Source organism: Vanellus vanellus, assembly GCF_965231255.1.
Source record: "Vanellus vanellus genome assembly, chromosome: 3".
NCBI classification, from domain to species: Eukaryota; Metazoa; Chordata; class Aves; order Charadriiformes; family Charadriidae; genus Vanellus; species Vanellus vanellus.
This window is the reverse complement of record NC_138907.1, coordinates 2,828,588-2,847,305: the sequence shown is the minus strand read 5'-3', so window position 1 is coordinate 2,847,305 and position 18,718 is coordinate 2,828,588. Positions and strand designations below refer to the sequence as shown.

Here is an 18,718-nt window from a genome sequence, read left to right as displayed (position 1 = left end):
CACACGTGTACAAAATTTCAAATCTGTGCCACAAATGCTTGAGGCGCGAGTGTCACAACTAAACACCTGAAGGATCTTTTTCATTGGGGTAAACCAGTGCATTTTCATTAATCTCATTTTCTGGCATTTTAATTGACTTGGTTTTAGATCAGATTTTCTAAACACTCATGGCTGAGTCAGACATCTGCTGTGTAAAACATTGGTCAAAGGTATTTAGGTTTAGGCTTGTTGCATAGTGTTAACAGAAGTGAAGTACAAGGTGACCCTTCTCCATTTAGATAACTACACCTGCTGTTCAGAACAGTAGTGAATTAGTACTTAAAGCAGAGTAAGTTTTGAACACAAATTTCAATTACTTTTTTTACAAGATGTGTGAAGCCCAAATATGAGGGCTGAAGAGAAAAAGCAAAGCTGCTAAGAAAAACGTGGGGGAAAAACGTTCTCTTAATGGAGTCTTAACATAAGGCCAGAAAATAAATAAATTACAAATATGTCAAATTGACACTGGTTAAAAATTATGTGTACATGAACGAATAGATTAAAAAATAAATTAGATCTAGCCTTACCGTACAGATCGATCATCACTGCCTGTGACTGCTAAAGGCTTCTTTGGATGGACCGCCAGGGCCCAGAGTTCTCCTTCACAATGACCCTGCATAATCAGCATGGGTTTATCTCTCTCTCTTACTAGCACCTCAAATATTTCACTGTCCTGTGTCCCTGCTAAAAGTCTGTCCGCTTTCCAACAGACACTTCGGATGGACAAACCTGACAGGGGACAGAATAATCTTAGATTAATGGCAATGATGAGACAAAGTGATAGTACAGTGAAGATCTTTAAGACTTCAAGAGTTAACGTATAACAACTGTTATGCTTTCACACTGAAGTTTTATAATACATCACAGCTGATTAAATCTCAAAACAGTTCTGTTAAATTATCTCCATTTGACAGAAAAAGGGAAGGCTCAATCCTGGAAAAATGCTACGTATCTAATATTTCTGCTGCCAGTTTCTCAAGGGATCAAGTTCTTAGGCTTTGCGTACACCTTGGAAATTTACTTTAAAAAACAATTCAATTTCACATGATTTAAAGATCTAAATTTTAGATTAGGCAAGGTTCCTGTGACTGAAGCTGGTGTTATTCCTTTTTTTCAGTACTTCACTCTTTAGCAAGTTTAAATAAAATGTTGGATTCAGTTTTAATGGTGAATTCAAATGTTTTGTGCCCATGTTATCACACTTCTCTATTTTTGTCCCAATTGATTATTACAAAAATAAAACCAAAACAACCAAAGCCAAAAACCAACAGAATTTTGCTTTGCAAACTTTTATAGAGCTTGATCTTATTCCACGAATCTATCCTCACTTTGCAGCTGGAATTTTACTAACCACAAGCTTAAAAACACCCTCTTAATAGGCTGAGCAATTTGATAGCGTTCTCTGGTTAACTGCCTGCAGCGTTTGTATTTTCTGTTCCAGGATATGAAAATTAAAGTTTGGATAATGGGTCTAGATGCTGTGAGATGTGAACGAATAAAAAAATCCATTTGTCATGTAGTCAAGATCAACCACATCATCATTTTAACATCTTTTGGAACTGAATACTCAATGCAATTAACTACTGGTCACATACTGGTCACATAAATAAAATATATTGTACACATTTTGTGTCATCGCTTGAGAAGGGCACATTAATCTTCATCTATTGTCGTGTCCGTTTCCAGTACCTTTTAATTTTGACAATGTCATTTTGTGACTTAGCTAAATTTCTACTGAAGCTTTGACTTACATCATCTTCTTGATAAACACCAAAGGCCGTACAAGGAAGGAAGTTCAGATGTTAAATGGAAAATGGGTATTGTTAAGTTTTCGGATACAAAGTATGTCTTTTGATGTGGAAATGTTTTCTGTGATGTACTGCACATGAAGATTAGCCATTATCAGATTTTACTAATATAAATGTATACTTAAATATAAAAGCCAAGCCTAGTATCGGATTGTTACTGGTGATGCATCTCATTTAAAAGGTGTTTAGTACTTTTCAGTACAGGATGACTGATGAATGAGTATATATGAGGGGGTGGGGTGGGTGTAAGTCCTCCTGGCACCCTAGAAAGATGCTTTAAGTTTGAAAGCTGCTTTGGAAAGAGTAATTAGAAAGGAGGGACAGAAGGTCATAGGTAAGCAGTTAAGGCTACCACCATTGCTTGAAGTTACATATGTGCCTAAACTAATTAGTGCCATTGACATAACTGAAAATGAAACAAGATTTCCACAGTCTGTTAGTAGCAAGCAGTAAATGGAAGTGATCATCAGCAGATGACACATGAGACAGAAACAGCAGAAAAAGACAGACATAACAGGAACACACAGGCAAGAGTTACATCACATTGAAAGAACACACAGAGAGAAGAAACTCTGAAAAAGGAAAAAGATAACAATTTTAAAAAATGATGGTAACGGTTTAAGTGCATGCTTGGGTTTTATGACCTGCAGTCATCCCCAAGGTCCTAATATTATATAGTTGTAGTCAGACTGGCAGTCCTGTCACACTTTTCACAGATACATCATGATATCTTTTTACTTAGTCTCAATGATTATGCTCATGGGCACACCATCTTTGACTAAGCTTTGATAAAATTTTGCAGACTTACTTAAGTGAGTTTCTTGCTATTAAAGCAGGCAATGTTTTTATTTTGACAAACAAACACAAACCTGAAGGATTTAAATGCTTTGAAGACAAGATTTGGACAGTGTTCAGGTTTCAGTTGTTAGAAATCAATTAATGTATCAATTTAAAAAAATTTGTTATAATTTACATACAAGTCCAAATGGCAACTCAATTCACTATCTGCAGATGAAATTTTTTTACTACTTTTGCCAAGTAAAAAGATAGCAAAAACCTCTATTGACTGCCTTTCAGCCATATAGCTGCCGTTACAGTGCCTGGTTCTAGTCAGCTATATGTTCTGTATCCTGTAGCATTTAAGAAACGGTAGAAATAACAGCATCAGGTTAGAATCACTCCATAGCATGACTAATGAGAATTCACCTTCAGTAAGCCCTTCCTTGATTTAACTTCCATCAAGATCAAAACCTCTTCTTAGGCAACCTGTAGGAGAGCTAGGTGCTTTCTACAGACAATGTGCTAGAAGAAGACACCTTTATGAATTCGTTACAGCTCTGTAATGTAAGTTATCATTCTGCAGTAATAGTTTTCCACAGAAGATAACTACAGTCAATTAAAAGCAAATTAAGTCAGCTAAAGCCTGTTTTGCATTGAGTGTAGACACACTCCAGGCAGCAGTAAGAGCAAAAAAATTGCTTCCACTCTGGTCTCACAAAGCTCCCTCCCAGAATCACTTTACAAAGAACCAAGGGGGTTGAAGATGCATGCTTTGTGTGTGAGTACCGCTTTCTCTGTGTCGCCCTAGGTATATATTTTTCTGACTTTTCCTAGGAATGGACTGCCTGCAAGACTGGTATTAGCCACAATGATCTGTCTAACCCACATATACATGCTTATTTCTCCACAATTTTTAGAAAGTATATCTAAATTGACCAGAACTGCTGCAAATGGTCACAAGGTCATTGTTTTCTCGAAATGAATGTTAAACATTATGATTCTGGCTGCAAAAAACTACACAAAGCCAGAAATACAGAGCAAAGGGACTACTGGTTGGGTGTATTTGACAACTTTTTGAGAGCTGAATTCCATGACTTTGCACCACAGTAAGGCACACTGGTGGAGCAGTGTTCATCTAAGCCTGTTGGCAGTTTGCTTGTTGGATGAGCCTAGATATTGCAAACCTATACGTTTTACAAGTATTAGAACCATTGTTTAAGTAAGATGAAAAATAAACAGAACGAGCTTGTTACTAGATCACAAAATATCCATAATTGAGAAAGAAAATTTTATGCTTCTTAGTGGCCTCTTGACTATTCCAGTGGTAATTTTAACGTGAAAACTAGGTCTAAAAACATAAGCTAAGAAGCAGGGGAAATTAACACTAATCATTAAAAAGTTGGCTGCCAAAAGTGTATACAGCCTACTTCCAACCAGAAAACGGATTGCACATTACTCTCAATCGAAATGGATGTGTAGAATTCCCAGAAGACTGAGACCTTGATAAAGCCTGCATTATGATCTATGGAGATTACAAGTGCTCTCAGAGGCTAATCATAAAATAAAGTGATGACTAAGCTCACAGGAAGCATGATTAGATTCATCAAATACGATGGTCAAGAATTTGACTGTATTCTCTCTATTAAATATGCCAAGTGCTACCATTCCAAATGAACCTAATGGAGTGCTCAGATGCTCAGCATCTTTGAATATCAGGTTCCAGATATCTCAATTTATTGAACTGCAATTACTTCATTAAATTAAAAATTCACTAACTTAATTCTCTTATCTTTTTGTGTTTAATCAGCTTTTACTTATCTTCTCGTATTTGCATGGTGAGGAGCAGCAACTATAAGCATCCCTCTGCTTATACTAGGAAACAGAAATCTTTTCAGGCTACATCAGGCTACATCATTGTCAGAGAAAAAAGGGAATACAGATCTCAAAAGTAAATACAGTCATTAAGAAAAAAAACAGCAGTACGTAGAGACATTTATGCTTCAAATTAAATTGTGTCATAATCCATTATCTAGATGTGTGAAAAACCATTAAAGTAATAGCTCATTACCTTTGTATCCTTGTTCAGTCTCCCTGAGATCAATTTTAGTAATTGGTTTGAAATCTGTGTCCCATAACCGAATGCAACCATCTCTCCCTCCAGTGGCAAAACCTTCCTCACAAGCATACATACTAAAAATTCCAGCCTGTTAACCAATAGTATAACAAGTTTTAAAGTTCTTTACAATTGATTTAAACACACAAAGGAAATGTTTTCGAACAGACTCTTGTTAAAGGCTAGAAACTGCTAGGCAGTAAAAATCTTGTCCATCCAGAAAGCAAACCAGCAAGCACAGGGGGATACTTTTATTTCAAGTGCTCCCACTTTAGTGATTTATGTAGAAAGTTTTGTACAAATAGCAATGATACATCCTTTTTGCAGAACTTCAAATTTGGTTTAGTTAATATTATTATAAGGACTATTAAATAAGTAATGGAACACTTAAAATAAATAGTTACCCAGAATAAACAGAAACAAGCAAACAAGCAATACAAATATTCTTACAGGTGCGGAGATGACTGAGACATTCTTTCATGAATTCAGTTCAGACATCATTTGGAATCTGACAGGAACTGAAAGAGTGTCAATTCATTCTCTTCGTTGAAAGACAGGTTTCTGTTACAGTTTGAATTTCTTCTTCATTTTTGAAAATGCCTCATTATTGATGACTGTGCTGTACTACACTGGAATAGCTCATGGAATGCCTGCTGATTCAGTATTTTACTAGGAAAACCTCTCAATTAAGTGACAAGTTGAACTGCATGGAAATTAATACAATTAAGAGAAGTCCTGTTTTCAAACTGGCCTTGTTCAATGTCTTAATAAATTAATATTTCTAATAATTAATTATACAGAGATTAGAAATTGGGCACGAGAATCCATATTAGCCATGGCAAACCCCATGATTTATAAGAATGGAACAGAACTCATTATATAGAACGAGATTGTATTTAATAACTCTATTGAATCTAAATAAAATTCTGCAAACAAAATTCTGCAAATATACTACAGGGGTTTATTGACTGGCAAAGACATTTCCATGTTATTGCAGCTGCACATAACCACAACCTGGCAATTACTCAGCCGTTCTGCAGGCAAGATGTCCCACTGACTTCAGTATGACTGTTTTCATAAAGTAGGGATTACTTCTATAAATAATGATTACTCTCCTGAATGCTTAGATCTAATTTGAAAAGCTACTATGAATCTTGATGCACTGCCAACATAACTAACAGAAAAAAATGTTAGGTTTGCAGTGCTCTTTCTAGAAAGATTCTAGGAGAAAACTATAGTAACTTTAAGATTTCTTATCGCTCTTGTAAGAAAAATACTCGTTTCTTACTGTTCAAATAAACCCATGCTAGAATGCCATTAGCCACAATCGTATGTATTCAAAACAGGAGTAGTTCTCAAATACATTTGAAACAAGACATGAAAAATCCTACTGTGATTCTACTGCAGCAACAATAGAGACATAAATTTATATTAGACTGGTTAGAAATCTAACACGACCCTATACATTCCCCTTTCTTTCTGTAATTATAAGTGCTCTAAAATAGGGGGGGTGTTATGAAGCCAATTGGAATAAACTGTCTTTGGAATATGCTCAGAGTGCAATTCACAGGTTAAACAGCTTCATTCCACACTGAAGCTTTTATCAAGAGTCAGTCTTCAGCGTTGGGAATTTTAGTGGTAAAATTCTATTTAAAATAAGATCATTTGGTTAGCAATTATTTTTAAGTAAACTGATCATAACTGAAGCTACTCAATCTGTGAAACTTTAAATTTAGAAACTTTGCTTTCGATTTAGTCTGCTTGGTTAAACCAATGCTATAAATATCAGCAATTCTGTCAATATCAGTTCAGCAGCTAGCATGTGTTGACAACATGTAAACAAAGTATAAGATTACATATAAATTCTTCATTGATGAACAGTTTTAGACATTCTTCTGATGTGAAACAGAAGAAAATCTTCAAAGATAAACCTTCAATAAGTTTTTCAATTCAATGAACAATTCATTTCAGAAATTGAAATTAAAAACACAACTTACACTATGTGCTCCTTGAATTGTGCGGACTAAGTTTAGCCCTTTCCAAACATAGATGTCTCCATTTAAAGCACCAGAGTATGTGATATCTTCTTTTGCACATGCTAAACAAAGGATAGTTTGCAGATCTCCTGTTTTACCAAATATTCCTCTCTTTGCTGTCAGTGCGTTTCCACACAATGTCCAAAACTGTGAAATGCAAATGGCATATTAGGAAAAATTTCTGCAGAATTTCTGTTTTTTCATATTAGTGTGCAGATCTCACAGACGTACATCCTTACAGAACAGTCTCTGGACAGCCACTTAAATGACTTCTGTTGTCCTATCAGAATGCCCATTACTCCAAAACCTGCCCACTTACCAAAAAAAAAAAAAAACCAGGCAAATGCAGCAAGTCTAAGAACAAAACAAAATGATCAAACTTTGAGAAAGGGAGGCACAATTCTGGTTCACTATTGCTACACTACCTTTTCTCATTATCTCATTATCTTTTGTCATGTTTTGCTGGACGATATCAGTCAAGGTGAATGCACACTTTTTAAAGCCAGGAACATCCCATTTTTCTTGTCTGCAAAACTTAAAATACCGCTACAGTTCTGAAGTAACAAAATACTTGATCTTAAAGAACTTACGTGCCTGGATGAGTCATTTCTGCCCTTTTCCAGTGCACCGAAACACATACGCCCCTCAAATACAGTTACATTTACTGAGAAACTATCTGTTGGATGGACACAGCAAATGCTTGTACGTGAAACAACTCTCTGACTGTGAGACTAGTTGGTTCTCTAAGCATGGAATGGTGACTGTCTTCTATACAGACACAGTAACGTTCTGCAAAAAAGAACGTAAGACTGACTGGGGAAGAGAAAGAATACAAACTTTGTCTTAGAAGAGTGTCTTTAGTGGTTGGCTAGAAATATCACACTCCTTCTTTTTGAATGAGTTCAGAGTGTGCTTTTTAAAAAAAAAAATAAACATAATTTTATCAAGTAGAGAAGACAGACAGTGCACTCAGTTCCCCCTCAAGCATCAGACCTTACAGGGAAGGCAGAATAAAGAGAATTTCAATTAGATGTGTAGGAGAAGTGCTGAAATATCCAGGCCTGCCACCACTGGACACATGCAGAAACAGAACAGTAAATCTATGTGGTGTAGCATTGTCCTGAACGGATTTGCTAGCTCAGGTCTGTATTAGTTGAGGCATCTATGCTCTGTGGTCTGTTGCACACTGGAAAGATACTTTCAGAGATTGGACAGGACTATTGAAGTGTCTGACATAGATGCATAATGTCTCTCTCATTCCCACTTCATATGCCTATATCTTTGCACGGCTCTAAGCTGAATTTTTAGGTCTTTCTCTTTGTACATACTCCTATAAAATTCCTATAAAGCTGAGTCCCAGAAAATGCTTGGATTGAGGATTTTTATTTCAGATCTTTCTCTATTTCTAATTCAATTAAATTTTCCCATTGCCTCTTAACATAAGCCAATTTACAAGATGACAGTGGGAATACTTCCCCCAGGGCTTTAATGCTGTGAGTAAAAAATACACTCTCCTTACTTCTGGTTAGCTGTAGAAAAGCAAGAGAGCAGGCAGCAGTGTTAGGAAATGGGTGGAGGGAGGATCCTGAGCTCAGTGCGAGATTCCTCATCTCCCAGGCTTTACCACAGCTTCTAACGTCAGCTCAGTAAAATGAGCCAATAGAAATGAAACACTAGATGAATAAATGGCACTAATCCCAAGTATTAGTCTCAATTCTCAAATCTCAGAGTGATACAATTACTTCAGGGCTGTTCTTTTCCTTCAATGCAAGTTAACGTAGTTCTCACATTCCCACAGCCTCATAATGAAAGGCAAGCGTATAGACTGCTGTTTGAGCATCACTGCAGGGGAGTATCTAATAATTCCCCCCCCCCCCCCCCCCCCCCCTTATTTTTTTTGCATGCCTGTATCTATATGCATTTACTTTGCCTGCTATTATGCACTTTCAGGGTAATTACGACTATTTTAAACAGAATACAGGTGCCAAAGAAAGAAAGGTTTCAGAAAACAGCTTGCAGAATACAACAGATGGTATCACTTCTGCCAAAACCACCCACAGTTTGAAAGCAGTGGCGGTTTTAAGGGCACAAGCTTCTCAGTAACCAGAACTAGAGATATTAACTGGTTTCCTAAACTTCTAGTTAAAGCGCTTCCCACCCCAGTCATGTGAAATAATTGCCATCTGTTAGGAATGCTTTTGGTGAGACAGGAGAAAAATAGAAACCTGCAGGGAATACTGGCAAGCAGAAGGATTTCTGTCTAAGCTTTTTACAGGCACGAGAATGTTTTGTCCTAAACTTACAGTATATATCTAGGTTCATATTTAAATCACCTCCAGAAAAGGTAACTTGGAGGGAGCAAATAGTGGGGCCCTAGAGTTTTCATCTGTTCGTCTCTGCCGCTCTTGCATAGCTTCTCTGTGGTATTCCTATAAATGCTGGTAGCACGATAGGCCAAAAAGCAGTTAATTCAATTCACACTTTTAACTTAGTTCTTCCTATACCTGTTCAGTGACCCTTTGCGATGCTTGATGAGAGAAATCACTAAAGACTGAGACAATTTTGAAACAATTTGGGTGGAATAGAGAAGGCAGAGAACCCCAAAACTACAAGTGTGTAATGATGAAAATTACACCAAATGATCTTCCCACTTTGCTTGTTAAGTGAATCTGCCCCTCAGTCACTGCTGAATGTCTAAATTGGCTTCAAACAAAAAGTTTTGCTAAAATGTTCACAAAGAAAGAAAAATATAAACTGTCTTATATTTAAAGCCCTCATCATATAAGAGGAATTTTTTTTTTTGTGATATTTATTTACCTTTTAACAAGTAAACAATAAAAGCTACTTACCTTTATGTGTTTCACTCCACAGCTAACGATTCTATTTGGTTGATATTGATCCCAGGAAATATCGAATATCTGTTAAGAAATTAGTAAGCTGATATTTTAAATTATACAGCAATTGAATCTAGGCTCAGTTTGCTTTTACCAATTTTTAGGCATCATTGCTGTTGCAATATACTACTTAAAATGAAAGAATACTATATAGCTAAATTTGGAATTCTCTGTAAACAATGATGAAGGCAAATATGCAGGCTTCCTTACATAGTTCTGTCAACACACCTCATTCCTGCCTTCACACTACCAATCTATTTTAGCTCCAAGATATGACTGAATAAACAGTATTTACTGTCTCAAATAAAATGGGAATTACGGTGTAAGCTAATGTTCCTCAAGTTTAGGAAAGAAAGACCGGTACGTTTATCTTTATTCGTTATTTTAGGTAAAAGGTACAGTATCTAATTTAACCTGATTACCAAAAGATGCCAGTGACAAAACAGGTGAATATCATTCATCTAACCTAATCCAAGAGTTAAAATTGAATTTTTCACTTTGAACAAACTTACAGTGTATTCTATGACTATGTGATTATGCCAAATGGAAAATATTGTATGAAGCTGGTAAAGAAAGAGTTTGTATTTAGGCCCAGATTTTCAACAATATGTTATTTTTAGATTTTTCACGTCTGGTATTCAGCTTCTCAATGTCCAAGCTGAGAACCAATGAAGTTACTACAATCATTAGTTACTTTAAGAAACATATGTCTGTACAGAAAGACAAGGGGACTTTCAGCTGTTAAGTATAAATCACAAGAGAATTTCAATCAGCTTACAGTAACATATTATCTTAAGCCTACCCATAATTCATTTGATAGAAAAGGAAGAACTGTCTTCCTTCAAAATATTTACTTTCTTTATAAACATCAGGATTTACAGTAGTTCAAGTACTATTTTATTTAAGTGCTGTTAGAACATACAAGATATTTCACCTTCAGAAATGCTTTATGACTCCTGGACACAAAATCATCAGAATTTGTGGCCTAATTAGATATGCATTCTTTCCCACTCCCTTTCCAGTGCAAAATCTCATTTTTCTCTGGTTGTGAAAGCCTACTTAGACTGAGATTTTAGTACTTCTTGCCTGTCCTGGAGTCTTCTGCTAATTCAGAACCTGATCTTGTACCTACTGAGGTCAGTAGCAAAACTTCCACTGACGTAACTGGAAAGTGAATCAGTTCTGAAAGAGAAATTTGAATAAGGACTAAGATTCTGTTGTGTTGGGAACATTGTAAGTAAAAATGAAGTACCAGATTTATTCAGATGACACACAAGATGCAGATAGACTGTATGTACACACAAATTGTATATGCTGCTTCGCATATATAAATACTCCATCATGTGTAGTAAAACATTATAATACCTCAAAATTATAACATTCCAGCATGTTATAAGATCATAACATGGATAAGAGAAAAGTTGTCAGAATGTGTCCATATTTTATTTTAATGTATGCATCCTTGTGCTTATATATGTTGGGTAGGTATTTTCCTTTTGCTAAATCTGTTTGAACATTTCATGATCCTGAATAATATTCTAAACTCAGACCTGTTCAGTTCTCATATTTATTGACATTATTATGATCCTTTACCTGAAGTTAATAGATATAAAAGGAATATTTATCCTAATTATATTTCTCCTACAGGTAACTATCTTAAGCAAAAATAAAAGGGAGATAATTAAACTTTCCCTCAGGATAAAAATGGCTTTTTGACATATTCAGAAAGAACATTATCTTTGTCCACTGAGCTAGCATTTCACATCTTATATAAAGAGCTATAAATCATCCTAAGAAGTGTACAATTACAAAGTATTTCCTCCATAGGCTTGCTAGACAGTCAGCTCAAGAATCCATCATGTGCCTCATTTATTAACACAGTGCTTTGGGCTATGTCGGGCACAATGAGAAGAAATAAATACATTGTTCAGTATTTTAAAAGCCAGGTAGAATGATCAACATTATCTTTGGATTAACCTAATATAAACAAAAATTATTTTTAATACACTTTTGGAACTCCCAAACAAAATTCAGGAAGATCTTCATACAATTACCCTGTCTGAATGGCCTGTAGCTGTTGCCAGTAGTTTTCCTCTCTTCCAGTCCCAAATACACACTGTATTTTTGGCATCCAGTCCCACTGAAGCTAAACGCTAAGAAAAAAAAATAGTAATCCAGTTAATAGAAAATAAACTAAAAAAATCAGTTTACTGTAGTTTAGATTATTATGTGTACAAACGGATTTTCCCACATGACTTGTGTTTGAATTATGTTACTAAAAGCACTATTAAGACATTCACACTTATCGTTTACTCACTGGAGAAAGCACTGCACTATCTAATCTCTTCTAAAGGTCAGTTTATTAATTTCAGGTCACCGATGTCCCAAGTACAATTCTTAACATGAAAGATTTGAGGTGCTTCTTTCAGGTGCACACCGTTCTAGCATTTTCATCTGTTAGCATGATAATAAAAGCAAATGGGAAATAAAAGCTCTCACTATTTCCAAATACAGTTTCATTCATTATGCTCATTTTGTTGAGCTTTAGAATCAGAATTGGATATACTTTTAATAATCGCCTTTTTACATAGCTTATTATATCAAATCACCAATTAAAGTAACTAATAACTTGAACACTTTTAAATCTCAATCTTGCAAGAAAGAAAAACAAAATAAAATGGATGGGAAAATCTTCCTATGTTGAATTTATTAGATAGCAAAAAGTTCAGGTAGGTCTGATTCTGGTTTCTTTGCACCGTAGCATTGACAATAACTACTTGAATAATTAGGGAAGGGAGGAGAAGATGGATCACAAAAATCTGCAACACATCCAGAAGATCAATGGTCATTGTGGAGGTTGTAGGGTTTTTTTTCCTTCCAGTGACTGTAGTATTTATGTCCAACCTGATGTGATTTCCATCAGAGTTTCTTATTCGGTGAGACATCTTTGACTGTTAGACCAGAGATGGTAGAACTGGGTGTCATGATCTGTACCAGTGCAAAGACTAAGCTAATGCCAAATGTACTGCAACTGCATATAATGGGTATGATGCCAATGCATGTTGGATAGGAATATATAATGGATATGTGCAACATATATTATAAAAGGAGTATGCCTGAGTAACTTCCACCGCGGGAAGATGAGAGAAAATTTTCATGGGAAACAATCTTGTAGCTCAGTAACTTGCCTTCTTAAAACCAGCAGTATCTGTTGTGCCTGTCCCTTGTTCTTCTCATTGTCCTGCCTAATAACTTCTTATCATAAGGAAGTCCAACTGAAGCTCCTAAGCATTTTGCTCTATTATAGCAAAGCCCGCACTTCAAGAACATGCAACAAATGAAACCTTTCTTTTTGCCTCAGAGACAAAAATCAGCAGATGAACCATCTGGTCCTAACGGACATGTTTCAGAGATCACGCTGACCAGACCTTTTCCTTGAAGATTTGCTTCAAGAAGATGACTTGCAAACTGAATCTTCTTCAACTGAATTTCTTTTAACTAAATGGCCGCTATTTTTTGGCTCAAATTTTCAATAGGCAAATTGTTTAAAGTCTGGAGACGTCTGTGATAATGGAAAAAGGCTGAGCCAACAAAGAAAACAAGAGTAATTACCAAAGATTCCTCTAAAAATGCTGTATTAGAAAAAATAGCAATTGCGGTAAGGCTATCAGCTACTGTACAACTGAGAGAAAAAAAATAATCATTATTATTAAAGAAACAGAAGGGTCTAGTTTTCATTTTGTAGCAAAATAATTCAGAGACCAGGTACTCCATGCCTTTTCATGCCATTTATAAGCATAAAAACATAGTGTACATCTTATTAAGAGAGCCACTGTCAGAAGCCTCTGGTTTAAATGCAGTAGGCACACACGCACCCTTCACTGTCTTCTTAATAGCTACAGTTCCTTTATTTTAGAGCAATGAAACACTAGACTTTAGTTTCATGGGAGTTGACAACATACATCATGCCTGCTGCAACACCTGAACTCTACCTACGGAATAACGCATAACCCAACCAATATCCTACCAACAAATGTACTAAGAAGTATTGTATTAATGAAAAAAAAAAAAAAAGATAAAGGTAGGTTCAAAATTTGGAGTTCTATTACTAGATGTGATAGAACCCCCAATTTTTTTTTCTATCTGAGACATGTAGTGAATATCTCATTTAACCTAGGACAACATGCTAATTATTAGATGTATGGTAATGAAGGAAAAAGAAAATCAAATATGGGAAAGAACAAACATGCTCCTGCCAGTTACCATCATAAAAATACTTATTTTGAGCAAGGACTATTATTGTAGCAAAAATAAGTTTTATTTGCCCTTGAGCAATCTATGCCTACCCAGGGATTTGGATGTGTGTGATCAAAACACAAGATATTTTTCATGGAACCTTCATCGATTCCAACTTTTTCTCACCTCCTTTATACTCTTCTCTTCACCATGGAAACCATGGCAGTACTTACAGTATCTTTTAGATTGATGTGAACAACATCAGACCTGAACTGTAACTACCAGTCAGGAAATTACCATTAGCGGGGTAGATGGATAATGGAAGAACTAGGGGAAATTAAGAAATATTTTGTATTTTCTTTTAACGTAGGTCTACTGTTCTTTTAACATAGGTCTACTGAGGAAGGTCTCCTGCTGGCAGAAAGGTAAAGTGATAAATGCTGCATTTCCTTTTTAGTTGAAACACTTACACTTTTAGTCTTACTTCTGGAAGACAATTTGACAGAATTTTGTTCAGAGAATTCACAGAACTACCAGAAGAAAACTGCCAAGGAGTTTATGCACATAATTAAACAATTATTTTTAAATCTATACAGACTTAGAAGATCTGGCTAAAGAAGCCTACTACTACCTAATGCCAAATTTAGAAATGTAAGCATGTATTATGTGCCTTCCTCACTCCGTTTAAAAAAATCTATTTCTAGAAAGCACACAAAAAGTGTTCACCTAAAATAACTCAGAACAGAAATTGAACTGTACAGTATTGGTGAAATACATCAATATAAAAGACATCAGCTTTGTAGGTAATTCTGTGAAGGGTAGATGTTTGTACTTTCAAGGAGAAACCGCATTTAATTCCTTATTCAACAAAAGACATCTTTAATTATAGGCAAAGTGACAGCTCTTCATTAAACCTTTGAACAAAGTGCAGCTTCCCTTCCACCAAACGTCATCTCCTGGTCATATAGAAAAGCCCAAACTAAAATATGTACTTTTAAATAGCGACAGTTCTGCAAGATATTCAGCTCCCATCAGTACTTTTAAAATACAGTATGAATTACAGATAATGTACAAAATAGGAAATTTACTCAAAATATGTTTATCTCCAAATTGAAAGCTGTATTGAAGGTACATAAAATAAAGAAAGCATATAAGCTATCAACTGATTTAAGCTGCATATTTATCTTCTCCATATACTATAAAAGATACCAAATCCTGTTTACTCTCCATTACTCAGTTTGTGGTAAATTATGCCAGGGAAGCACTGCAGAGACAACTAGGCCCTCTCTGTGCAGTGTCAGCTGAAGTCCAGCAGGAAGTAGTATTTCAAACTAATTAATTTGAAGCCTGAAACAGACACCCCAGAGTTTCGGGTACAAGACGAGCTAATTAACTTGCTAAAATATAGATTCACAATGTAACTATTTCAGGACCTATGGTAAATCCACATACTGGAGCTGTGCAGTACCCAAAACAGCACCTAGGCTTGGAACCAGAAGCTGTGCCCAGCAGAGTGGGAGGAAGCCAAGCTGACTTAATGGGGATCCAGCTCAGGCAGAGAAGCAGAATTATCTGGGCTTTTCCTCAGTCTACTTTTATTTAGAAAGTGGAGAGCTGACAGATGTAGCAAAGAAAATAATACTTTTCTTATTGCATGTATACCTTATGCAACTGTTGAATTTATTTGTGTTTTGGGGCTAAAATAGAAATCTTTCTTGGATATTAATAGACATTCAATATAAAAGAAAGAAAGGTATGCATTAGAGGGAAAGGTGCAAGCAATGTATGTGAAGTCTGTTCTGTCTTATCACAATGTGCCAGCTCCCTTGGGTGTGCTGACTAAATAAACTGGAACCGCTAGCAGCTCTGAATTCCAAATACCCAAAGCCTTTCCACCATGCCCTTTCATTTTGGCTCAGCATAGCAGCTTCTTCTGCAAAGCCAGAAAGAGCAGCAAAAAGCCAGGATACATTATCCATATTTATGTTTTCCAGCATTGGCCTTTCTCCAGCTATAAAAGCGTTCTGTGCAAATTTTTATTTCCAGAATAAACTGCAACTTCTCCAGCACTTCCAGAAACAGAACATTACAGTTCTGCAAGGTCAACACATCAGTAAGTTCGCTTTTTAACTACAGCAAGGCACCCAGCAGGATTTTCCAAAGGGGCTCCACCTTGAACTCATACCGACCGGGCTCTTTGGTGAGTCTTTATTCCCATTAGGTGCTTAGATAGATTTTGAAAAATGATTATCCACCAGTCTTACGAAGTTAAAAATGAGGAAACGAAGAACAGATATTTCTAAATTAACAGGATCTTAAAAAATATTATAGCATTAGAAGTTCTGTTCTGTTGATTTGAGGGTTTTCTCATCCGATTTTTTTATTCCACAATTCCCAGGAACACCTTTTTCTTTAATTAGAATTGGCACATGAGATTTCGGAGGAAATGGCTTTACTTTAAGAAGACTGGAGGAAGATGGTTGAAAACTAGGCTTAAAATAGGAAGCTAGTTCCAATTTTTAATGAGAAAATATAATCCATAGTGCTGTTTAGTAATTCAAGTTACCCAAAGCTTTTTAAACATTTTAAAGGCAATTGCTGGTGTTGGTGTTCTTCATTTCAGACTAACCTTTAATCTCAATATACACAACACGATGCACAATAAAAAGTCCTTTTGCTTCATGTGAGAATACATTTTATGCATTGTATGGTGAGTTGTGATCACAGAAAGGGTAATGAAGCACTGTGTGGCCAGTGAAAGAGTAGCTCGGCATATGATAATAAAGCACTTCTCAGTAGACAGTAACCATCTAGTACATGATTTTCAGCAAACTATCTAAAGGCAGTTCTGCCCTATTGGGATGCAATTCTGAGGTACACAAGCAAATACAAAAGCCAATACGGATCTGTGCAAGAATCCAGGTATCAGCTAATCTAAGCATTCCTAAAAATATTTTAGCAACCAACTATAAAGCATGACCACAGTGTTACACCAGAAAATTCATGTGGACCTCAATAATGACAACATTGCATAGATAGATATTTATAAAACTATGAACGTGAAATATTTCTCAGGTTTAAACGAATCATAGATCTATTTTCCTCCTACTTCATTCACATCTGAATGTTTTTAATAGTTCACCTCCGGGGGGGGGGGGGGGAATCAATGGGTTTAGCTGTGAATAGCCCACCATTTCCTTATATTTTTAATTTTGTCTCAAAATATCATATAATCAAATAACATTGTACAAAGCCACACGCTCTACGTCCTATCCCCATTATTCATTTAAATTGACTGTGCGCCGCAGCCAATAAGATCCTCTTAGCAGTGAGATTACTAGAGTTCCTCTGCCAAAAAAGCTGCAGGATTATGAGGAGTCTGCCAGGAACTGATCTCTTTGAGCAGCAGGTGACAAATAGGTAGTGAAGCTATTACATTTGAGCCACAGAGGACCATTTCTTCTATGGATATTTGTCCAACACCCAATGCCTCTGCTTGACTTGAATGCTAGGTTGTGATTTTCATTTCAAAAACATCTTTGAAAGAGCTGTATTTGCAGTCCTTGCATAAAAAATTTAATTATAATAAGAGTTTCAATACTACAGCTATATACCTAAACGCATAAAATACTTTAACATGCATATCTTCTAGAATCACTAATCAAACTAAAGTCAAAACACAGAGAAAGAAGATATACTAACCTGGCCATCTGAATCAAAAGCTAAGCAGGCAACTCCATGTGTATGTGCATCCTTAAGAACAGACACAGTCTGTACACGGTAGGAGTCCCAGATGCAAATGTAAGGGTCCTTCCCAACCTGCCCTGTAGCTACTAAAGTTTTATCCGGGTGAACTGCAAGGCTGAAATAGAACACAGTTTAAGTTATAATACACTTTCTGAATCAGTAAAATAGTATCAAATGTCAAAATTAAACTAAAAATTAACTTAATTTTTTTTAGTTCTCAGAAACTTCAGCTCCTTCTGATTTATTGGAATGATTATATCAACTGTCTTCAAAACTGAGTTATCCCATTATTTATAGCTATCTTAAAATAATGTTTAAGTGAGACTGACATGGCTAGTTCAGAATACAATTTATCATGTAATAATATTTTAATTAGAAAATTCAAGGAAAACATAACCAGACAATTTTTGAATACTTTTGATCGATAAGCTGAATGAACACACAGTCTTTTATCTTAGTCTTTCATAGCTTTATATAGTCAGTGGACGATCTTTTACAATGTATTCCTCTTTCACACATCAAATATTCTGAAATATGGACCAGTGGCTGAATAACAGATATTTTTCTCTATGAAAAATATATGCAAGAAGTCCTCTCATCTTTACCTGTTTATAGGTGGTAACCTCAGAAGAGACAGAGAAATAAATTGTTTCTCCTATATTTGAAGAACAATGATACATGTATTGTAAGATCTACTTTTAATGACTAGTGCCTCAGGAGATGTAAAATTTACTGTATTAGTTTACCTCATTTTCTGTAACAGCCAATTACAAATAGGACTTTGCACAAAATCTGACACATCAAGCAGTATTTCTACTACTTAAATCCAAGAAAGGTACCAGTGTTTCAAAAACTGTTTCCTGGTTTTCAGGGATCAACTCCACTGGTGTTCAGAAAACTTGCTTTGACCATTTCTTTCTTATGCATTTATTAACCATAGACCGCTCAACTTTTTTATTCTCTGTAGTCACTGTACAGAGGTACGTTACCGCAGGCTGCATTCTAACGCAGGCTCTGTTAGCAGAACCAAGCTATATTTCTGCTCACATTTCCCCAGTATCTTTA

At 35.8% G+C, this 18,718-nt stretch overlaps 1 protein-coding gene across 2 annotated transcripts in view; it reads right to left on the bottom strand.

Moving 5' to 3' along the window:
* The window catches only part of EML6 (EMAP like 6), a gene marked incomplete at both ends in the record, with an annotated part of 116,015 nt that overhangs the window by 61,899 nt on the left and 35,398 nt on the right, over positions 1-18,718 (bottom strand). For both annotated transcript variants that reach the window (XM_082480602.1, XM_082480603.1), the window contains 6 exons: positions 567-768; positions 4,696-4,831; positions 6,738-6,923; positions 9,626-9,694; positions 11,725-11,823; positions 17,609-17,768. In XM_082480602.1, the coding sequence (XP_082336728.1) occupies positions 567-768; positions 4,696-4,831; positions 6,738-6,923; positions 9,626-9,694; positions 11,725-11,823; positions 17,609-17,768 (852 nt within the window). The remainder of the gene's footprint in view (positions 1-566; positions 769-4,695; positions 4,832-6,737; positions 6,924-9,625; positions 9,695-11,724; positions 11,824-17,608; positions 17,769-18,718) is intronic.